Raw genomic sequence first — 24,724 nt, forward strand, 5'->3', positions numbered from 1 at the left:
GCACAGCCAAAAATTTAAATAAATAAAGCATGTGTATTCTTTAAAAAAAAAAAAAGAAAAAACTTAAAAAAAAATCTAGTCTGGATCATTCACACATCACTCAAAATTTCATTTTTCCAATTGAGAGACTAAATACGTGAACAGACAGCAGCCAGACCACATGTGACAACCTGCCTCGGACCCACAACCTGCAGCGTGTGAAATAAAACTCATGTTTTATGGCAAGACAAGAAAAATCTAAACATGAAAACTCTTCTCTGCCCTTTGGCCTCCTCTCTCCCCACACTGTGCACTGTGTACCTGCACCACGCATCGATCAAACCTCCCCCATCAGCAGAAATACCTGCTCCACCAAAAAGAGCCACGTTCTCCCAGCACCAAGACAACCCCTTAAAAGAGAACGTTCCTCCTTGAGCTCGTAAGGGTCACGTCACCCCCCCCCCCCCCGCGAGGGCACTTAGATCTGGATTACGCAGGCTGTCGATAATACATCATTTAATGTACACTCTGCTCTGTCTCAAGAAAATGCTTCTGTAACTATGCCGTGACTTGTAAAGGGCAGAACAGTTCTCAGAGCTTTCTGAGATGCTCTTCCCGGGTGATCATCCTCAAATTTGGCTCAGATAAAATTTTCCAATTCTTTCTTAGATCGACTGATTAATTTTTCATCGACAAGCATCATCAGCCCAGGAAGCCAAACTGCACGAGCAGCAACCAGCCCAAGACAGCCAGGACTCTATCAATAATGGACAGCTTCCCTGACTTCTGACCCCACTTCCAGCTCAGGACCAACTGGGGAAAACCCAACATGCTCCCCTAACCAATCACGTGGGGAAGCTGGCCGCCCTAGGTCCCCCGCGCCCATAGCCTCCACCAGGGCGCCCTGGAGCCCCCTTCCCCTGGATGGACCCCTGCGCTCCACCAGCGCTAAGTAAGCAGCCTCTTACTTATGTGGTTCTTCATTTATTTCCATACAACAAAGTTTTATCTTCTTTACCACCACATTATTTTTCCCACAACTAAAAGGAAAGCCGTTTTCATCTTTAATTTTCCTCTACATTCTCCAGAAGAGGTGCTGCCATGAAAAACAGCCGGAGGGCAGGGCAGGGGGAAAATCACAGTCCCCCCGGATAACGAATGGGCAGAGCCCACGCGATGGAAGGCTGACCACAGTCTCCAAAGTTCTGAACCAAAAACGTCTGAAAGTAAATGACCTTTAGAAACTCTTTGCCCTAACCACAAATAGGATGCCCACTAAAACTATTAAAATGAATAAAAATTATTTTCCTCTTTAAGAATATCCACCCCCCCCCCCGAAAAAAAAAGAATATTCCCCAAAGCACACAATTGTGACTGGAGATTAAAGAAAACTGGGGGTTCTCACTCAAGAACAAAGGATGTCAGCATAACATCATATCGTTCTTATTTTTATCATACTCGTTAAAAGGAATCTGTTTTCCCTTAAAAATAAAAATTGTTGTCCCAGTGACCAGCACACTATCAATCCCCCACCCCCACCCCAGTTAGCACTGTAGGAACCCCTGGCATCTCTCAATCTCTTCCTGTCAGGGATTTTGTTCATATTTGAAATCAAACTCCAATGGATAGGAATTATGTCCTTGCAGAAAAACTGCATAAATGCAGCCTGCAGACTGTAACACACTGAACGCGTGCATCCTCTCAGATGATGAATGAGAGCATAAGAAATGAAAAATTACGGAAAGAAATGCCAAGCAGCCCATTTTCTTAATTACAATCTTCCTGCAAAAATACCAAAATACTTGCTGTAACTTCAACTTTCCTTAATTTCTTTTTATCACCAATGACCATCAGAAGCACAATTATCATTTCTCTTCAGTTCACAGTAAAATAAAAGTAATTATTCCAAAGTAAAAACAAAAAAATCCTTTTTAGAAACCTCAATTTCCCTCAGTCTACCAAGAGCAAGATGAGAGAGGGCCCTCCTCCGACAACCCGATCCGAAGGCGGCTCTCCCTGGGGGATCCCAGTAGGACGGATCCCCCAAACTCTGTCCTCTGGACCACTGGTGCCGAGAGGTGTTCCTGTTTCGGGGGCCAGGGTGTAGACATGGAACGCAGTGCACTACATTGTGCTCAGAAGGACACGACGCATCCCAGCATATCAAAAGCTCTCGTCAACTGAGTAAAGAAAGATGCTTTCTAAAAAAAAAGAAAAAAGAAATGTGCTTTCTTTAACACAAGGTTTCCTAAATATATCTGAGCTTGGAACTTGTTTTTCATCTCTCTGCTATAACAAGCACATCGGAAGCAGATGCTTGGTATTAAGCCACAGTTCACTTGTGAGCAGGCCTGAGTAATTTTTGTTGGTCTCCATGCGGTCTCTGGTTCAAGTCCTGTGTCATCCAGCAAGCCCGACTCTGTGTGGTGGACACAGACCGGAATTCTGCTCATCATCAGTCACTTCTCATCCCACGTGGTCAAGAGGACCTGGTCGTGGGGAGGCCGGGGAGAGGCAAACTGCTTGGTCTAAAGGCCTGTAACTCTCATCCCCACAAACCCATCTCTCATGTTGGGGAAAGAACACCAAGTCCCTTTCCCATTCTATTCACACCGGCAACAAGCATCCCCCTTGGGTAAGGAACTGAAGGAGGAGACGTCCAGTATTTACAGCCCCAAGGCTTTCTAGAGCAGTCCACTGGAATGGCAGAGTTTAAGATTTAAGAAAAAATACATACGCTCAAAAATGTATATCCCTTTGTGTGAATGTATCAGTGATTTTTTTTTTAAGAAAAAACGAAATCCTGAAAAACTATCCCCAGGTGTGGTTTTTAAGCCCTATCGACATCATTATTCCGTTTTTATGTAGCTGATTTCCTAATGTGACATTGTGAAACCAGGCACCTACTTTACTATGCCATGAATATAACAACTTCTCAGGGCACTGGCACGACAAACTTAGTACACATATCATTATGAGTGGTTTAGTGATCACCACCAAATTACAGAGGATGGCTTCCTCCTTGGAAGGGACACTGTTCATAAAGGCTCGGCACAAGTGCTGTCAGTTCTTTAAAAGTTACTCAACTGTAAATCAACCCGGACATGAACGGCATATCACCAGAAAGTTCATAATGCTATTCATCTTTGCCAGTAGGGGACGTTTAAGTTACATATACTATTGTAATAATGTTCTTAAACTCTAATTCAGAGCACTGTAATGATATCACGCAATAATGTTTTGATTACCTATAACGTTTAATTTATCATAGACTAAGGGCTAATGAATAAATGTTAAAACATACTAATTCAGCTCAAGAAAATGACTGCATAATCAGAAATGCAAGTTCAGTATACCATCCTAATTAAGATGAGTCATGTCAGTGGAAAATACCAGTCACTTGTACCTTTATAGCTCACAAACATTTCTCTTGATAGCTTATTTCTAATTACTATTTAGAGCACTTTTTCTACACTGTGCTGTATCATAAGTCCTTCTATAACAGCTCTCAAATACCACTGATTATGGACAAATCACAGGAGCTCTTTTTCTACAAAAGAAACAAAGCACAGAGCTAAGAAGAGTGAAAAACACCTACTGCTTCTAAATTCAGCAGAAGCACCTGTCTTTCAGTTTTAAAACTGAAAACTAACTGCATCCACTGGCCGTATATTCTATTATACTAAAACCCCAAAACCCACTCCCCACCTTCATCTGAAGATCGTAGGCGCTGGCTGCTCTGATTCCTTTTGCCCACTGTTCCACAGGGTAAGGCTCGAACTTTCTGCCAGTCTTCCCTGGCTGCCTCTGCCAGACCGTCTGGTCTCACGAGACAGCTTTCCCAAGAGAACACTCCAGAGCAGCGCTCGCGTCTGGCTGACTCTCTTCTTTTCTTCCACGTCTGCTCAGACTCTAGAGAAAAGCTACAGTTCTTGGCTGAAACTTCCAGGCACGGCTGCACCAACCTGACCATCCACGCTCATGTTTAAAATTGTTTCACGTGCCTGAGGACTTTGTTCTCCAGAGAAAGACCGAGTTCTGCACCCAGTCCCACCTTGGATGCCTCTACTCCATCCATACCGGGCCTGTGTGTTAGTGAGGCATTTCATTGCCATATCAGCCCCTTCTGGCTGCTTCCCCACACCTCCACCCGGCTGGCGTCTCTCGTGGTCTCAGCTGGGTGTCACTTGCTCGGGAAGCTGCGACGCCACCCAGGGCCCCTGTGGTGTGTCTCAGCACACCCCGCACTTCTTTCTCTCGTGGCCCTTCCACAGTCTGTGATAATCTGCGATTATCTGCTTAATGCACAGCTCTCCCACTGGAAAGGAGACTCCACCTCAGACTGGCACATCCTGGGGCTAACAGGCACTTAGCAAACGTGCGTTGATGGAACGGGGACTTAGCACAGTACCCAGAACCCAGCAAGCACTCGACAAATGATGGCTTTTCCCAGTTTAAAAAAACAAAAACCGGAGGCAACCGCACAAACCCAGAGGGTGTGGTTCTACAGACTACAGTCTGAGAGGTGCAGTGAGAGCTGGACCACAGCCTCCTGTGGTTTCCTTGACAATGTCCCCATCCCCTCCTAGCTCATCTTTCCAGGAACTCTGGTCATCGGAGTTGTCCAGTAAGGTGGGATCCTGTGGCCACTGGCTCCCCTGGAGCACATAACCCCCATCAGCAGGTGAGCAGGAGAAAGAAATGAACTGATATTAACAAGGACCAGCAACAAGCCGACAGCAATGCCAGGGTCTGAAGGCAGGATTTCACCTGGCCCGTTCTCTGCTCAGTCGCCAAGTTCAGCCACACTGCCGTGAAGAGGGACACCAAAAGCACCCCTCAGAACTCGTTCTCATCTGGTCACCACGGCCAAATTAGCTATAAGCACGAGGACAGACTACTCAGGCCAAAGTGTGTCTGATGGGAAACCATTAAAACTGTATCTGCAGTAGGTGCTAGTGCAGCCGCGAGTGACTTAAATGGCGCTCTGATCAATTACTACAGCTGATCTGACCCCTTAATATTGAAAATATAGCCAATGCCGTATCATTTAAATTTCATTGGCCATCATAAACTCTTGGGTTTGTAATTATTAATTTTTAACAATGTATAGCTATATTCCTCTTTTATCAATCAAAAATTTTTGAAATTCTTAGTAGCAAATACTGTTAACTTATATATATATATGATTGTACACACACACACATAACCAGAAATAATCTGTCGCATCCCAAGCTAAAAACAAGGGGGTAAAACCTGAGAAATTAATCTTCAGAGAATAAACAGCTGCTTACTTTTGAGACATAAGACAGGGTAGAAAGAACTAATATTTTAACATGAGAAAAATCCTTCCGTGATACCAATATCAAGCGATAGGTCTTTTCCTCCTTTTAAACAAGATTTATTTCCATCCGACCAAGTGAAATTGATATAATTGCCAGTTAGAGCCCCACACAATTATTTTGCCAATCAATTTATATTTCTATTTAACAAGCGTGACAGTTACTTTTAAAAGAAACATTATGAAATAGTCTTCAATCAAGTAAAGAATTCTTTAACAGATAAATATTCTTAATGGCGCTCTCTTGTGGTTTGAAATAAGCTACACGCTTGATTGACCTCACAAGCCTGTTCAGCACAATCGTACTTTTTACAAATGAGATAAAACGCAGGGATAAAAAATGAATTCATCACAAAACTGTCGGTACTGCAGTCACACGAGAGCTCGTCAGGCGTATTAGTTAAGTTGGAGAATGAACTGGCCATCGCTACCATAAAATATACTTACGTCTTCAAGATTCCTGCGGGGTCATTTCTTCCGCTGGGCTCTCCCGCTGACCACACTGCAGACGGTGACACAGCGGAGGGAGGTCCTCTCACACACGTGTGCTACGGCATCGCACACCCACCTGTCAGGTATACGGAACACCTACTGGAGTCATGGCTTAAGAGCCAGATTTTTTTTTCAGAAACCTACTAAGTTCTTAACAGCTTTACTGAGATAAAATTAACTTGCTACAGAATTCACCTACTTAGTGTGTATAATTCACTGGCTTTTAGTGTATTCCCAGAGCTGTACAATCCTCACTAGGATCAACTTTGGACACTTTACTCATCCCAGAAAGAAACCCCGTATACCTATTGGTAGGTACATTTCCTCCTAACCTTCCCCACCCCCCAACCCTCTCCCAGGCGACCACTGATTTATTTGATATAAGAGCTAGATTGGGGGAAGGATGTTGTGTACAATTTTATTTTTTATCTTTTTAAAAAATTTTTATTGGAGTATAGTTGATTTACAATTTTGTGTTAGTTTCAGGTGCACAGCAAAGTGATTGTTATACATATACATATATCCACTCTTTTTTAGATTCTACTCCTATATAGGTCATTACAGAGTATTGAATAGAGTTCCCTGTGCTATACAGCAGGTTCTTATTAGTTATTTATTTTATATATAGTAGTGTGTATATGTCGAACCTAATCTTTCAATTTATCCCTCCCCCCTTCCCCCATAAGTTTGTTTTCTACATCTGTGACTATATTTCCATTTTGTAAATAGGTTCATTTGTACCATTTTTTTAGATTCCACATATAAGCGATATCATATGATATTTGTCTTTCTCTGTCTGCCTTACTTCACTTAGTATGATAATCTCTAGGTCCATCCATGTCACTGCAAATGGCATTATTTCATTATTTTTTATGGCAGAGTAATATTCCATTTTATATATGTACCACATCTTCTTTATCCATTCAAGAGATACATGTTATATCGTTAAAAAGTCTTAAAGTTATGATGGGTAACACCCCAGACACCCAAAACCCAGCTTTCATCCAAGGATACCCAAACACACAACACTTCTCACTATACAGCATACCCAGCCTGGAAAAACCAGGGATGGAGTCTTCGTGTGAATAGAAATTTAATTCAATATTTAACGGGCACCCACCACGTGCCGGGCACTGCGAAGGTCCTGGGGGCACAAAAATCAGTCCCGTTTTCCAGAACCTCAGCCAGGTGAGGGACAGAGGGCATAGCTGGTGCGTGGGTAAGAAGAGGCTGACTCGGTGGGGAAGGTCCAAGAAAGCTTCACACATTGATGATGCTGGAGCCGAGGGTGAGAGCACTCAGGGAAAGAAACCCCTTCTGGGGCTGATCCCTTCAGGATGCTGTGCACCAACCTCCCCTTGAAATAACACCGTGATACCAAAGGGGAACTTTCAGATCCCAGTGTGTTCAACTAAAGCATGTCTATGGAACACGCATAGCCAAAACTGAGGCATCCTCACACTGGCCATACAGCAGCAGCTCCCAGCACAGAGCCAGGTGTAGTGTGCATCTGTTAATCCCAAACTCCTAACTGATCCCTCCCCACCCTCTCCCCTTTGGTAATCATAAATTTGTTTTCTGTCTGTGAGTCTGCTTCTATTTTGTAAATCAGTTCATTTGTATCATATTTTTAGTTTCCGCATATGAGTGGTATCATGTGATATTCGTCTTCCTCTTACTTCACTTAGCATGATAATCTCTAGGTCCATCCATGTTGCTGCAAATGGCATGATTTCAGTGAATGCATACTTTAGATCAAATAATGACTTCTCTGCTTCCTAACTGTGTGGTCTCGAGCATGTGATTAAATCTCTTTGAGCCATAGTTTTTAACCTGGAAAATGGGGGAATAATAGTAATGCCAACTTCACAGGCTGCTAAGATTAAATAAGGTCACGTGCACTCAGCACTTGGCCAAGTTCCCCACACTCTGTGCTCAGCTCGGGGCCACAACCCAAATGGACTCGGGACTTTGGCGACTGGGTCACAATCTTGCTCTCATCTCCAAGGCCCCACCCCACCTGGATGATGCCAGCACGCACCAATCTATCCAACACGCTCGTCTCAAAATTCCCTCATCTCTCCCATTTCCAATGGCCTCTACACCATGACCACTCACTTCAGTGATCCTGTTCTCACTGAGAAGTGCTCTACCTCTGAAATCTTAAACACTTACATCTTCCCTATGAGCCCACCCCCCTGACCTTGAAACTCAGGACCTTCAATACTCCCTTTCCTTTACTCCCCACCCACCCGGACTTCATAGACTTCAAGGACAGAGAAGCCCCAGGACACCTGCCCTGTCGCCACACTTGCCCAGCAAAACCCCACCCCTAAGGAAGCCAACTCGCTGCCTTCCTGCCTCTTCCGTCCGGGCTCCATGGAAGTTCCAGTGAAGGGCGTCCCCTGCCTGCCCTGTGGATTTGTTCCACTAGAAGGATCGGGTGCATCCTGGGCTTCTCCTCCCCTCGACTCTGGACCACATCATCTCCCACCTCTGCGAGGACCTTGATCAAGGAGCTACCTACCCCTCCCCCATTGGTATCTTTTTTGGTTTTTTTTTTTTGGCTGCATTGGGTCTTTGCTGCTGCGCGTGGGCTTCCTCTAGTTGCGGTGAGCAGGGGCTACTCTTCGTTGCGGTGTGCGGGCTTCTCATCGCAGTTGCTTCTCTTGTTGTGGAGCACGAGCTCTAGGCGCGTGGGCTTCAGTAGTTGTGGAACGTGGGCTCATTAGTTGTGGCTCACGGGCTCTAGAGCACAGGCTCAGTAGTTGTGGCGCATGGGCTCAGCTGCTCCGCGGCATGTGGGATCTTCCCAGACCAGGGCTCGAACCCATGTCCTCTGCACTGGCAGGCGGATTCTTAACCACTGCGCCACCAGGGAAGCCTCCCCACTGGTATCTTGAACTTCCCTCTCCTGTTTTCTTCTCCTACCCCTCACACATTTAGGAAAAAAATCATGAGCCTCATGTTCTTTGATCCAGTCTTGGCTAGAAAATTAATCAAAGCAGAAGTGGAAGCCCTCAGGAGGAGGTGATAATGCTCCCTCCGCAAAAACTGAGAGGCTGTTCCCACAGGTGGGCTGTAAAGAGCAACCCAGAGCCAGCCACCGCATCTTGTTAGAAAGGGAACGTGGGCAGATACTCACACACCAGTTAACCAGGTTTTCCTTAAGTAAGGCGTTCCTGTTATATTATCATCATCATAAAGTTATGTTTACATCTGTCAAATGGGGTAAAGTACCTTCTTGTCATATCTACAGGTTTAATAGTTGTAAAAACTACTGACTTGCAATTTTAGAATGTTTTGTTAAAGTGTGCATTGGTTGAAATTTTTTATAGAAAACTGTTCGCTGAGAGTTATAAGGCATTTTATAAGGCATCACAGAAGGTTGATTTTACCCATCGACTCCATTAATACTTAACTCATTGCTACATTATGATCTAGTGCTAATTCAATCTGAAGAAGAGGTATGTGTAGATTTTCTTAAAATTACTAACAACTCTAAGCGTTTTTCCTCCTTATAGAATGACCAATGCACATTGCAGAATCACATCCCATTTCTACATACAGTATCTGGCAGGTTTATTGAAAAAAACAAAAAAATTATAACTCCAATCTACTAACAGCAACGAGGCCACTGCAATTCTCAGCTAGATGAGGAAACAGAAGAGAAACCATCTGCATAAGGAACAGCCAGAATTTAGATTCAGATCTTTCAGATTCAAAAGTCCTTCCTCTGCTCACCAGGGTTTTCAGCCCCAGCTACAGACGGGCATCACCTACGGGGCTTAAAAACAGAAAGTGAAAAATGAATGCCTTCCTTGTTCCCTCCCTCTCCCTGCATCCTGATGCACGTGATCTGGGAGGGGTCTTGGCCGGAGTTGAGGGCCCCTCATCACACCAGTCACGTTCTCATGTATGACTCTGTCCCACCAATGTTATGTTAAAACAAAATGCTCTGATGAAGATTCTGTAAGACGAGAAACAAAAGTACAGTCTCAAAGATAATCTTGTCCCAAACAAGGGCAACGGGAGCTTTACAAGTTCTGTGGTTGAAGGACGGGTTACAGTAGTTCTAACTCAGCCGACGTGGGTGATACTGGGCTCCTGACACAGGGTCACTTGAGGGGCAGCTAAAACAGGAAGTGGGCACGACCCCTCTGAAGCCCGGGGCCGGCACTGGCACACAGGAGCACATTGCTCTAGGAGTTTGGGGGAAATGCACCTGCTAGCAAGGCACCTGGCCAATCAAAGCAAGGGGGGACCAAGCAGAGGCAGAAACAGTGCGTTCTCTGTGAGAAGCACAGAGATGGTGAAGCTGGGGAGGCAAAGGGCCCCAGTGGGAAGATGCCCACCAAGACGGGAGACAGGAGGGGCCCCGAGGGCCCCACGGTTCCTGAACAGAAGAGGAAGGCGGCGGAAGCGGTGTTAGGGGAGGTGACTCCTGCCAACACGCAGGGTGCACAGGGCGCCTCATGAGAGTTGGGAGAGTTGGGATACAGGGGCTGGAATACCAGGAGGAAGCAACCCGGCCCCGGGGCCCTGAGCAGAGCAGACCCCAGTGGGGTCCAAAGCAGAGTTTGGACAAAGGAAGAACCAAGTGGCCTGAGACTCTCCACCGCGGAGCTGGAGGGCCCGGGGCTGCTGAGCATCAGGTGCAAGTGGCAGGGCCTGCCTACGGCCCGGGAAAACCGACTTCACAACACTGAGCGGAAAGATTCCTGTATCACCCCAAACTTCTTAACCTTAAAGTAAAACCGGGCTTCCCTGGTGGCACAGTGGTTGAGAGTCCGCCTGCCAATGCAGGGGACACGGGTTCGTGCCCCGGTCTGGGAAGATCCCACATGCCGCGGAGCGGCTGGGCCCGTGAGCCATGGCCGCTGAGCCTGCGTGTCCGGAGCCTGTGCTCCGCAACGGGAGAGGCCACAGCAGTGAGAGGCCCACGTACCGCAAAAAAAAAAAAGTAAAACCAAATGTTTCTTTACAAAGGCAAATTTTCAGAGAATAAAACATACTTCATGACCTTGAAGAAATACCATAAATAATAGTTTAAAAAGTAACCTAAGTATTATATGAAGAATGGAGTAAAACTAAATCTCCTAATTTAGGAAATTACCTTTCAAGCCAGCAATCCACTCAGCAGATGTCAGAGTAGCTACTCAAAGCTTAAAGCCATGAATTCTGAATTCCCAGGAAGGGGCGGTGGGAACCACGAGGCGCGTCCCTCCACCCGGCCCCCGACGCTCACAGGCCCATCCACACCACTTCCGGCGGCCGAGTGGTCACTGCAGGACAGGCAATCCACATCACTTTAGGAAACTTCCTCCCCAAAACTTGGTGTCAATCATCAGAGCCTCCACAGACGTGAAACAAATTTCAGTATTCTTTGAAAGAAGTTCAGGCACAAAGGGGAAAACCAAAAGACCACTACAGCACAAGAGGAGATCTTTATAAAGAGTCTAACTGCTTTTATTACAATGGTGCAAGGTAGTATTTCATCGAACACTCACCAACAGCAAACCGGCATCTTCTATAAAACAATTCCAGAAAGTTCAAACAAGAAAATGAAAGGATACGTTGTCTATACTAATTGTCACACAACACTGCTTAGTGTTTAACCTCCCCATCCTCCAATAAAGCGTAACCATTTCCTAGCAAACACGTGACCAGAAAAGTGTGCTCTGCTTTATTTTGTTTGCCTACACACACATCAGAACATGCCTCACAATTAGAAACGTTTTATGACAACACTCCATGACATCGACATCTACGCGTGCTCGGGATCAGCCAGTTGTACCAAATACCGTAAAATACAAAATGATAGGAAATATAAACATCAATTTGTATTTCAAGTTTATAACATTTTATTTACAAAAATAGTCTGGGAGGAAAAGGGTTGAGAGCCCCATACTCTGCCCTGGGTGGGGAGCTATTCTGCGCCGTGTTCTAGGGTTTTCCGTAACAAATCTGAGAGTCGCAGCTGAATTCCTCCGGAATTGGATCTGTGGACTCGAAGCTCGGGTGGAGAGGAGAGCAGGGCGGGGGAGCGGAGGGAGGCTGGGTGCGGAGATGGCTTTGCTGGGCTGCCCGGCACCACGGCACGCGCGCTATGTACAGGAGCCGGTCTCCTCCGGGTCTGAAGGACACTTGCGCACCTGCCGCGACACCACTGGAAGGGCGGTGTCAAAGCCGCCACTAAGACATGACTCCAAAGACGGGGTTGTGGCGGCAGATGCTGGGGCCATACTCCTCGTAGCCCTTCTTGGTGTGACAGACCTGGAAGAACTCCGGCTGCGAGAGGCAACCAGCAGAAGGAGCATAAATGCTCCAGAAGGGAAATGAAACCAAGTCAACGACCAAGCAAATGAGAAACTCTCCTCACCCCAAACCTCCATCCTCTCCCCGATGGCCTCTGTCACAGATTCTGACCTCTTCAAAGAGGGAGCTTATTCCATTTTTTCCAAACTTATTCAGCTTCTATTTAGGAACAACTACGTGCTCGCCCTAAATCAGCAGTTTGTTAGCTAGTCCCAAATTTGAGGCAAGAAAGTAGTAATTACTCGGAAAAGTCACTGGAACTAATGATTAATGCAAGATGTTTTAGGTTATTTTTGGATTCTCTTATCCATATTCTCTGTAACCCCTAATTGGCAAGGATGCCTACGAATTAGCTGTGCAGTTTAAATGGTCATTAAAGTTATTTCTTCTATCTCAGAATTAAACGTGCGGCTGTTTAGAGCCACACACAATTAGAACACACATAATTTAACCTCCAAAAGACAGTATTTATTCAAACTCAGCAGAGAACACAGAGATGAAAAGACAGCACAATCTAGAAAAGGACTTACAGTTGAGGCCAGCATCGAGCCTCCGAACCACACCGCATAGCGCTGCATATGATGTGTTATCACCTGGACCTCCACGGGCTTGGGCTGGAAGGGGAAGTGATGTGTGCTGACTCACCTGTGCAGATGCCCTTCCACACCCTGACGTCCTTCCACCTACTGGACGGGGCTCCACTCTGAGGGCCTCCTCCCATCCCGCAAGCCCTGCCCTCAGGTTCAAGCACCTCTGCACTCCGCCCTAAAGGGAAGGTTCTCAGATGCTCCTGCTGCCAAATCCACCTGGCCCCCAGCCCCCAGCCCCCTCCCACCCCCCACCCCCGCCCAGCCCCAGGAGGTGCAAAGAACAAAGCACACAAGTCAGGGCAGGTTACCTCTATGTAAAGGCATTTTAAAAAGTAAAAATATCCAAGCAAATAACCCAACTGCTTTTTTTTAACTAAACAAATTAGATGTTGTAGCATTTAGAGATAATTCCAAATAACATTAAGTGTCCCAAAAATACTATAAAAATTACACTTTGCCAACAGTGTGATCCCACTAGGTGAGGACACACAGGTTAGCTCCCATTCACCCCACACCAAAGCCCAAGCTTGCTTGGGTAAACTGAGTAAATTCACCAGCTAGCTAAGAATTATTATCTTGGAGGAACACAGCATGAACGCCCTGCTCGTGTTAGTTGTCTGAGTTTAATGAGAATGTTCCCAAAGGACGTCAAAGTTCCTCACTGTGAACTGACCCATCTCCTTGGGATGCTGGTCATTACACTACACGCCTGACCTCTTACACAAAGGAAACTGCTGGCGTGCGTGGGCCGGTGGGCAGTGTAAAGCTGCGCAGCTGCCTCGCGAGGTCCGTAGCCGCCCTGACCGCACACCTGGGGTGAGTCCAGGTGACAAACCTCTGAAGTCACTTCACACGGTGGCTGAGAGTGGCTGCAACTTGCACTTCTCCCTCGCTGCCCAGACGGGCACGCCCGCCGGCCTGTGCTGGCGAGGGGCCTCACCTTTATTCTGCCGCCACTGAGCTCCTCGCTGAGTCTCAGTCTGGCGTCCACCACCCTTTTTAAGTCTCTCTGCAGGCGACGTCCAAAGTCCCTGAACATCGTCGAGCCCCCCGAAAGAACGACATTCTAAAAGACACAAAGCAGAGGTTTCCTTGCATGAAATCACCCGCCCACGCTGGCCTAGTGACCTGCCCACGACACACCCCACGCGCCCAATCGCTTGTTTGAATAACACACTTCAATCTATGTGAAAAGATGATCACCGAAGCAGAGCTAATGCTATCGAGAAAGTATAAACTGTACTTTTCTTCCTGTGTCACAAATTCTTTCTCTTGGTGCTCTTCCTCAATTATAACCAAGTGAAAACACACTGCCTGTTCCATTTCTCAAAGGGCCATCTTCTACCAACACCCCTCCCCGTTTTCTCTTGACAAACTGCAAATCTAGATCTTTCAGACAACATCCTGCCCCAGGATCAACATCACGAGTAATCACTGCTGCACCCAGTCACCCGTGGAGAAATCGCTCAGAAACAACAGGAGACGGTTCGGCTCCTATCAGAGTCAAGGGGCCACCAACCCAAGCTGCTCTCAGGGGTCACCCCTGCTCACCGACACTCCTCCTCGACCTGGCCAGGAGCTGAGAGCACCAGGACCAAGTCCCAGACAGGTCAGGTGGCAACCTTACTAGAGTAAAACAAGGGCATTCTGATTCCCACCTTCTTGAAGAGACAGGTCTCTTCACCTGCTAACACCTTCACATAAACTGTGTATCTGTTTGCTACTGAGAATCACCATTTAAAAGCATTCTTGATATTCTGGGCATCATATCTTAGAATAAGCCTCACAGTTCAATTCTCAACTTCATAAATTATATTGATAAAAAAACTTTATCTAAATCCATCACTGCTCTTCCAATTCTGTCACCTGCACTGCTAGCACTCTTTCTAGCATTTTTCTCTCCAGTCCAGGATACAGTCTTGGGCCAGTTGCTGCAATTACTTCTCATATCTCTGTAATGGATTTTTTAATTTAAAAATTAACTCACCAGGGTATGAAAACGATTGTTCGTTAAGATCAGAAGCATTGCGTTGCTTTCAAAGGTGTAACACATAAGATTCATTTTTTCATTCATTCACACAACAATAAAAACGGTGCTGTGGGGCTTCCCTGGTGGTGCAGTGGTTAAGAATCTACCTGCCAATGCAGGGGACACGGGTTCGAGCCCTGGTCTGGGAAGATCCCACACGCCACGGAGCAACTAAGCCCATGAGCCACAACTACTGAGACTGTGCATCTGGAGCCTGTGCTCCACAAAGGAAGAGGCCGTGACAGTGAGAGGCCCGCGCGCCGCGATGAAGAGTGGCCCCCGCTCGCCGCAACTAGAGAAGGCCCTCGCACAGAAACGAAGACCCCAACACAGCCAAAAATAAATAAATAAAAATTTTTAAAAAATGGTGCCATGTATACACTGTGTATACGTGGTCAGATGATTTTAGACAAAGTAGCCAAGATACTACAACAGGAAAAGAATAGTCTTTGCAACAAATGATGCTGAATCATTAATATCCACAGAGGAGAAATGAACATTTGCTTACTTACCTTACTTCACACACACAATTTAACTCAATATGGATCACAGATTTAAAGGCAAGGGCTAAAACTTACAGAGCTTCTAGAAGAAAATACTTTCTTAAAGTCTTCATGACTATGATGTAGGCAAAGATGTCTTTGATCGGACATAAAAAGCGTGAACCATAAAAAATAAAAACTGATAAATTGAACTTTATAAAATGAAAACTTCTGTTCTTCAAAAGATACCACTAAGGAAATGAAAAGACAAGCCACAGACTAGGAAAAAGTATCTGCAATACATACGTCTAACAAAGGACTTATATCCAGAATATAAAAAGAACTCTTACAACTCAATAATAATATAAACAAGCCAAATGAAAAACGGGCAAAAGATTCAAGCAGACATTTCACAAAAGAAGATGCACACATGACCGATAAGTACGTGAAAAGAGAGGCAACAGCATTTGTAATTAGGATCATACAAACCAAATGCATTACACACCAAGTTTAGGTTAAAATACAAACAAATGAAACTCTTGCACATCGCTGGTGGAAGTATGAATGATACAACCACTTTGGGAAAAGTTCAGTCGTTTTTATAAAGTCAGTGGTTACTATTTTCTTTCTTAAAGACTTTGGCACTTCTCAAATTTTCTAAAGGCATTTTAAGCCAGAAACGATCATCCTCTCTCACCTGTAGAGTCGATGTTTCCTACACTAAGACGGTGTTTTATGGTGCTGTCCGCTGACCTGCTGAAAGGCCGCGGAGCCCAATTTGCACAGCACCTCCTCAGTCAGTGAGGCTTGTGCTATCTGCTTACCCAGACCACCGTGTGGACTGGGTTCTTCTACAGACTGCAGCTTACTCTGCTGCGTAACTGTTTATCCCATGATGTCAAATAAAAGGCTCAATCGTAAATTACCTCTACAAAAGCAAAGGCCCTGTCTTTATGCTAGTAAAGAACATCCTAGCACACATCATCATGAACACTACACACAGCCTGTTAGCCACCTGACGTTTAAGCCAGAAAAACAAAGTCTATGTTAATAATAAGCTCGTTCAATACCTTATATAGTATTAAAAATAACAAAAACTGCCAGTCCTGTGACGCTAAGTATATTCTGTACTGGAGACTCTATTTGTACTCTTAATCCTGTCTGACAGACACGCCGTGCCCCTACCCACCATGCTATTCCTCCGTTAACCAGAGGCACAAAGTAAGATGCTCACAGCGAAGTCTCCACCCCCACCGCTCGCTACAGGTTAAGATGACAACTCTCCCGGCAACCACCCCTACGTGGAAATTTTGAAAGGCTTGTACCTCTTTAGGGACAAGAGCTTTTTTTAAAATAAAAAAATTCACAGCTTTTTAGGGAAGCATGCAACTTACTCTGTTACAGCAGTTCTCAAACTTTTTTTTAAATATTTATTTTTGGCCACGTTAGGTCTTAGTTGTGGCACGCGGGCTCTCTAGTTGTGGCGCGTGGGCTCAGCAGTTGCAGCGCGAGGGCTTAGTTGCCCCATGGCATGTAGGATCTTAGTCCCCAACCAGGGATCGAACCGGCGTCCCCTGCGTTGCAACACGGATTCTTAAGCACTGGACGGCACAAGAGCTTTTTTACTCTTAGATGGAACCCAAAGACTGCAATCCCTGCAAAGTTTGAACAAACTTACTTCTCAAAGGTGGGCCGTATGATGCCCCGCCCTGTCCTAGAGGAAATCCAACTCCAAGCTGGCTCGAAACGGCTGCCTGACCGTAGGAGATGTAACAACCGACGACAAATGTCTTCCGAGAATTACCTGCGTGTCTCCTCCCCCGGTTACTCCTCTTCTCCCCTCAGCTGCTGTAACCTGGCCTCTGCCCGCATCCTCACCTCAACCCTCGTCCTGGGTGACCTCTGGGCGTCACCTGACACAGCTGATGGCAGCTGTCTCCCCTTGACTCCCAGAGTGTTCTTCCTCTTCTCTCTTCGACTGCTCCTTCCTGGCTTCTTGGATGGTTAACTCTGTGTGTCAGCTTGGTCTGGCCACAGCACCCAATGACTGACGCACACGGCAACCTCGGTGTCGCTGTGAAGGTACTTTGCAGATGTGGTCAACGCTAAGAGCTTCCTCCCTAACGCGGATTGGGCCTCTTCCAAGGAGCCAGAGGCCCTGGGCGCAAGAATGAGGCGCTGGCCTCAAGCCCGACACACTCCTGTCAGGGTCTATCCCGGTGCCCACGTGAGGCCGGGCCCTCCTTGGAGGCTCAGTGCACATTTGCTCAACGTTGTCAAAACGGTGTCAAAACAGTCACCATCGGCCCCTCCTCACTCTCTCATAACAATAAGCCTCTGGAAGTTCCTCTCCACCTGGCAGGTCAGTGCTCAGCTGTGACATCACTCCTCCCTCCCCAGCAGCATAAGGATCCCGCCATTCCTGGACACCTGGGCAGGAAGCATCAACTACGGGGGTGCGTGTGGAGCCGGGGCTGGACCAGCAAGCCCTGGGCCTGCTCTGTCCACCACCTGGCCCCAAACCACCGGCTCATCTGCTCACACGTCACACTGCACTTGGGAATCTCACCTGAATAGAAGGCCTACTGTGAAAAGGGTTGAACAAACCAATAACGTCTTAAAATGTGTATTTCGCTCTCTCAAGTATTAAAGATATTTCAACTCGTTCACCATTAAGAATAAAAATACATATATAACTCACTTTGCAATAGCTCCTCCGATTTAAAAGGTATTAACATACTTACATAGAACAACCCAATTCAAGCAATCTGTTCCAGAAAAATAATTCCTTGAACCACATCAAGATGCAGTCACGTCTGCTTGACAAACACAACGAATGAGATGTTTTAACAACCCCCAGCCCACTGCCAAAGCAGGTCTAAAAATATTTATTTGCCAGCCCCGCTCTCCCTCCTGGACTTGGTGCCCACCACCTTCAGTACCACTCTGGGCTCCGCCCGGAGCAGGGTTCTGCAGCCTCTGCCCTGCGCCCGTGCTCCCACCTATGCCAAGTGGCTTGCACCCCCACCTCATCTCTGCAGGCCGAGCCCTCAGACCAGCTCCCTGCCACCTTCTCCAAGCCCTCATTGAGCCCCTCTCATTAAATTTCTATGACACCTCAATAAACGACATTTAGCTTGTGGTGGTTCCCGTGAGAATTATTTCGGTATTATTTTTAGCGTTTTTATAAGCTCTTGAAGACAAGATCCATCTCTCATACATACTTAAATCCTCTAAGTTAACAGCAATAGTGTCTTGTATTTAGTAGAGACCCAGCTGCATTACAAAGCAACTCAAAATTGGCTTTGCCCTCGAGTAAAGCATGAAAGCTACTAAACGCTGACTAACCCCAGAGCGAACTAGTTGCTAACAGTGGTTCTCAATTTAGCTGCACATTAAAATCATCTGGGAAGCTTTTAAAATCCGGATGCCCAAAACAGTTACATCAGAATCTCTGGGGGTGGGACCCAGACATCAGTATATTTTAATGCTGCTGGGGTGATGCCCATGGACAGCCAGGGCCGAAAACGTCTTGTTTCAAGCAGCACCTGCTGCTTGCAATGACTTGGCTTCATGGGGAAATCAGGCCTCCCAGACTTGGCTCTCACACACGGGTCCCCTCCAGACCCGACCTCCATCATACTTAGAGACTGAACAGAAAAAGGGGGCATGTGAATACCCTTCTGATCTACAGGCCAGACTGAAATAAAAATTAGATTATAACTCCTTTTGTCCAAAAAAACTGTTTTACGTTTTTGAAGATTCTAAATTTTCAAAGTCACATTTCATTCTCCACCGACTTCTTTCCCTTGTGCACCAGCCTGAGGAAGGTGTTAACTCAGGACCAAGAAGGTCTCGGGTGCTTCCTCCTGCCCGCTTCTCCATAAGCAACTCCACCTACAGTTCCCAAGACTGAGCCTGGGAAACATAAGAGGTCCAGGCCCGACTGGTCCAGACAGCGCCTTTGGGAGAAGGTGAGGCAACGGGGAGACCCCTTCCTCTGAGGCTGAGAAGCAGAGCCCTTCCCGCGGGGCCTGTGGCTTCCCCTCTGGCTGGTTCGGCCACCTCGGCCGCCCGTCTGAGCCTGTGGGCACTGCGCGGACAGTGCACCGAGGCAGGAGTCAGGAAACCAGCCTCCTGGAGGGGCACCTTGCCCGGGCACGGAATCCAGCAGGGCACAGCAGACGGGCTGCTTCCCGTGGGCAATCATGAGTTTCTTTGGGTACGAACCTGCTTCCTACTTCTTTAGTGGTTACTGAGTACTTTTTAAGTCCCACGGCACGTGTCTGGGACACTGACAAAAGGGGGCCCAGCAGGTAGGAAGAAACATCGGTAACAGAGGAGGGAATGACAAAGTAATGGTAAGACTGGAGAGGAAAGACGTGCTACCTAAAGACACGTGAACACAGCTCTCCAGAGCGAGACGCCCACGTGCTCTGCAGAAGCACTTGTATGTAGTATGTCTCTAATTACTTTCAAAATCCCACAAACTGTACATCTGTGCACTTCATGAACACAGATGTCGCGGTGGAAGGTTCTTTCCACAGCAAGCTCACGGCTAAACTCTGGAGGAGGAGGAGGAAAGCGGGACCAAAAGTTCACAGCGAATCCGAAGAACAAGGCCGCCCGCCCGGGATGCTGCCCCCGGAGCCCGGAACACGCGGTGACGGCCTCTGGACACGAGGGGGCAGAGCAGTGGCCGGCGGGGGCCACAGGGCCCTGCGGTGAGAGGAGCCTTTCCCAACAGCAGCCCTGGCTGCAGTCAGCGAATGAGTGCGTGAGGCCTGAGCCGGAAAGTGTGAGAATCGCGCTTCCCACCTACATCCCCAACGCCTGTTTTCATATACAAAGTTCCTGGGAACACAGCCCCTCCTGGTCACTCACGTGTTCTCTGGCAGCAACACAGACCGAATGGCCCACAAAGCTGAAAATACTTACCATCTGGCCCTTTGCAGAAAGAGCTGGCCAACCCCTGGTCTAAAACCACCACGGGGAAAAGCATGACGACAGCCATTATTACCTAGCAGGCAAGCACGCAGGAAAGGGCATGTTTAGGCTTCGATGTTACACCTGCATTCACTCATCAAGCCCTTTGTTCTGGAAACAAGTCCCTTTCGTGGTGGCCGTGGCGGAGGTGCCAGCAGACAGTCCTCACCCTCCCCACGCCCAGGGCTGGCAGTGTGGCTGGGCCACGTGGCAGCGACGGGCCACAGGCGGGAGCCAGGTGCCTGCCAGCCAGCTCCCACGCAGGGGTGACCACCAGCGTGACACTCCAGGGGAGCCGCCTCACAGGGGACAGTCCGTGAACACACAAGTGAACGTGTGCTGCGAGCACCGAGACGCCAGGGCTAGCTTCTCACCTGCTGGGTGGCAGCGCAGACCGGGCCCCGCTGTGTCCCTCCTTCCCCACGGGGTACAGAGCCCAACAAAGGAGAAAAACACGGCCCACCCCCAGTCAGCCCCCCACCAAGCCTACTGAGATCCTAAACCACTCGCAAGCCTACTGTAACTCGGCCAAGGTCCCGCACAGAAGCACTAACACGGCCGGCGGAGCAGGGCCAGGCAACCAGGGCCAAGCAGAAAGCCCTCGAACGCCTCAGGGAAGAAATGACTTTTCCAGGGGGTGAAGCAGTCGAGACAGGGTTTCCCTCTTTGAGGAATCGTCTTCCTGCCACATTTTACATAACCTTCAGTGTGATGTGGTGGAAAAAGCACGAGTTTTCAAAGGTGTGGCAAGTGGACTCAAAACCCACCCCTGCCACTTAGCTAAGTGATCCTACCCGGAGCTTAACCCCTCTCAAAACTCAACTGTCTGTCGGACAGCTACACATAAAAGAATGAAATTATAACACTCTCTAATCCCATGTACAAAAACCAACTCAAATGGATTAAAGACCTAAATGTAAGACCAGAGGCCATAAAACTTCTAGAAGAAAACACAGGCAGAGCACTCTTTGACATAAATCATAGCAATATTTTTTGGATCTGTCTCCTAAAGCAAAGAAAATAAAAGCAAAAATAAACAAATGGGACCTAATTAAACTTAAAACGTTTGCACAGCAAAGGAAACCATCAACAGAACGAAAAGACAACCGATTGAATGGGAGAAAATATTTGCAAATGATACGACTGATAAGGGGTTAATATCCAAAATATATAAACAGCTCATACAACTCAACATGAGAAAAAACAAACGACCCAATCAAAAAATGGGCAGAGGATCTGAACAGACGTTTTTCCAAAGAAGACATACAGATGGCCAAAAGGCACGTGAAAAGTTTCTCAACACCGTTAATCATCAGAGAAATGCAAATTAAAACCACAATGAGCTGTCACCTCACACCTGTCAGAATGGCTATCATCAAAAATACCACAAAAACAAATGCTGGAGAGGGTGTGGAGAAAATGGAACCCTTGTGCACTGTTGGTGGGAATGTAAATTGGTGCAGCCACTATGGAGAACAGTATGGAGGTTTCTCGAAAAGCTAAAAATAGAACTACCTAATGATCTAGCAATTCCACTTCTGGGTATTTATCCAAAAAAAATGAAAACACTTGGGGCTCCCCTGGTGGCGCGGTGGTTGGGAGTCTGCCTGCCGACGCGGGTTCGTGCCCCGGTCCGGGAAGATCCCACATGCTGCGGAGCGGCTGCTCCTGTGAGTCATGGCTGCTGAGCCTGCGCGTCCGGAGCCTGTGCTCCGCAACGGGAGAGGCCACAGCGGTGAGAGGCCCGCGTACCGCAAAAAAAAAAAAAAAAAAAAAAATGAAAACACTTAACTCAAAAAGATATATGCACCCCTAAGTTCATAGCAGCATTACTTACAATTGCCAAGATATGAAAGCAACCTAAGCGACCATCAACAGATGAATGGATAAAGAAAAATGTGGTGTGTGTGTATATATATATATATATATACACACATATACATACATACACACATACACAAGGGAATATTACTCAGCCATAAATAAGAATGAAATGTTGCCATTTGCAGCAACATGGATGGACTTGGAGGGTATTATGCTAAGTGAAACAAATCAGAGAAAGACAAATACTATATGAGCTCACTTATATGTGGAATCTTAAAAAGAAAACAAACCAGTGAACATAACAAAAACAAAGCAGACTCACAGACATACAGAACAAACTAATGGTTACCAGTGGAGAGAGGGAAGGGGCGAGAGGCAAGACAGGAGTAGGGGATTAAGAGGTACAAACTACTATGTATAAAATAAACAGGCTACAAGGATATACTGTACAAAAACAGGGAATATAGCCAATATTTTATAACAACTAGGAATGGAATATAGCCTTTAAAAATTGAAAATCACTAGGTTGTACACCTAAAACTTACATAATATTGTACATCAACTATACCTCAATAATTTTTTTTAGACGTCCAAGACCAGTTTGCTCCACTTGACCCAGGTCCCTCTAGTTTTGCCTCCTTTTCCCATCTCTGGGGCTCAGGGCCATCATCTAATAAACAAGGAGCCCAGGTTACAAGGCCATCTCTACTTCCTGTAAATGTACTGAAAGTGAACTAAACTGTCTGATGAGAAAAAATCTCACCTATGAACAATCTGTAACTGCTGGCAGAAGTTTCTTTTCCGTTAGGATGAAATAAAGACTAAAGAGTGGGGCTTCCCTGGTGGCGCAGTGGTTGGGAGTCCACCTGCCGATGCAGGGGACACAGGTTCGTGCCCTGGCCTGGGAAGATCCCACATGCCGCAGAGCGGCTGGGCCCATGAGCCATGGCCGCTGAGCCTGCGCATCCGGAGCCTGTGCTCCGCAACGGGAGAGGCCACAACAGTGAGAGGCCCACGTAACACACACACACACACAAAAAAAACTAAAGAGTGCACACCTGTTCCTTGCTTTCATGGACAAGAAGACACAGCTGATGTTAAGTGAGATTTAAGAAGTAGGGAGAGCAAGGCATGTATTTTACTAAACTTACTAATACTCCCACCTGTCTCTAGTTTCCCTTTCTTGCACATTTTGTTGGAGGACAGAGCTGTTTAATTAAGCACATGTAACAATAAAAATAGAATTATAATTTGTTTTCACCCATAAAAAGTTGTCTACACAGGAAAATGTTTTCCAATAATAAGAATAACATTTGTTAACTCTAAAATTTCAATCTTAAAACACAAGTAGAAGGTAAAAGTTATGCATCTTCTACCCCCAAAGATATGTTATTTTCTTTAAGAGTTTAGCATTCATTCAAAACCTTTTCAATATATATATGCAAACTATATTTTTAAATAAAGTAATACTACGTGTAAACTTTACAACTTGCTTTTTCACTTAACAATGTATACTACAGACATCTTTTCATTTCAGTTTACACTGATTCACCTCATTCTTTTTAAAGACTGCGTAGTATCCCATTGTGTAGATGAAACAAAATTTATTACGCCCTCACTCCTGAGCCTGATATGCTCCTCTTTAAACTCAAGTCCCTGGGCTGAGAAGGTAAGACAGGGCAGAGGCTGAGGGCTGAAAATTACATGAGTATTTTCTACCTGACTGCTTCATTTCAGGCTCTGACCTCTTCCTGGCAACAGCACATTTGGCACAAACCTAAATACGCATGAAGCAAGACCAGTGAATTCATGGAAACCATGAGGGGAAGGATACCCTTCATCTTTCCATCAATACGTAAGGTTAAAATTGTCCAGTTTAAAATACAGCTGGCCAGGTAAGAATAAAGCCATGAGAATACTTAAACACTTCTGGTGAGCTGAGTCCTATTTCCAAACATTTAAGTCATCTCCACTCCAAGAAAAATATTTCACCAGTATGCTGGCCTTTAACAAATCCTGTAAGACAGGAGTGAAACAGGAACATCTGCATACTGACGTTAAGAACCTATTATTCCAAGAATGCTGGGCCTTTAACTGTGCAATGAACCCGAGCACCTTACCCTTATAAGGTATAAGCTTATACCTTATACAGCGGACGACGGACATCGATGGGGCAGCTCTGAATGACTTCATCAACAACGTCCGAGATGGACTCCATAAAGTCTGGGTTGGCAAACTGAATTTCATATAAATATAAAAGAAACATTACACATTTCTCTCAATAACCTTTTTAAAAAGTAACTAACAAATACAAAATGTACTATACCGTTAAAACCATCACACTGGAATGACTACGTCAAATGTTCATATGTCAGAAGAACCCAAGTGACTGTGCACGGGGTGATGGTGACACGTGCCCTCAGGAGATGACATGTGTGGGGTCAGCAAGGGGAAAACATCAAAGAGTAGCAAAAACAGACCAGCTCTGCATTAGGACACACGGTGAATCCTGCTGTCAGAGTGTGAAACGCGTGTGCATGATGTATGTGACATGTAATGAAAACGCCACGAATACACAATAAGTATACCACTTATGAATATTAACATCATGATAAAACTAGCCATGATATAAGAAAAAAACACAGTCAATGAAAGATCACACTGTGAACCTGAGCTAGAAGCC

The 24,724-nt window shown here is 46.2% G+C and overlaps 1 protein-coding gene across 30 annotated transcripts in view; it reads right to left on the reverse strand.

Annotated features, from left to right (window-relative positions):
• LOC113617895 (actin related protein 3B) overlaps positions 1-24,724 on the reverse strand; it is a 105,393-nt gene that overhangs the window by 33,093 nt on the left and 47,576 nt on the right. For 12 of the 30 annotated variants that reach the window (XM_027101418.1, XM_027101411.1, XM_027101419.1 and 9 more), the window contains 4 exons: positions 24,185-24,277; positions 13,661-13,786; positions 12,661-12,744; positions 11,258-12,137 (listed from right to left, as the gene is read on the reverse strand). In XM_027101418.1, coding sequence (XP_026957219.1) covers positions 11,742-12,137; positions 12,661-12,744; positions 13,661-13,786; positions 24,185-24,277 — 699 coding nt within the window. In that variant the 3' untranslated portion in view covers positions 11,258-11,741. Of the gene's footprint in view, positions 1-9; positions 4,788-5,767; positions 5,889-11,257; positions 12,138-12,660; positions 12,745-13,660; positions 13,787-22,609; positions 22,712-24,184; positions 24,278-24,724 lie in introns of those variants that run through there. The other 18 variants (XR_003431817.1, XR_003431818.1, XR_003431820.1 and 15 more) reach the window with 8 other exon arrangements.

The sequence above is a fragment of the Aethalodelphis obliquidens genome, unplaced genomic scaffold (assembly GCF_003676395.1).
Source record: "Aethalodelphis obliquidens isolate GAN/ISIS:26980383/991018 unplaced genomic scaffold, ASM367639v1 scaffold5, whole genome shotgun sequence".
Lineage (NCBI taxonomy): Eukaryota > Metazoa > Chordata > Mammalia > Artiodactyla > Delphinidae > Aethalodelphis > Aethalodelphis obliquidens.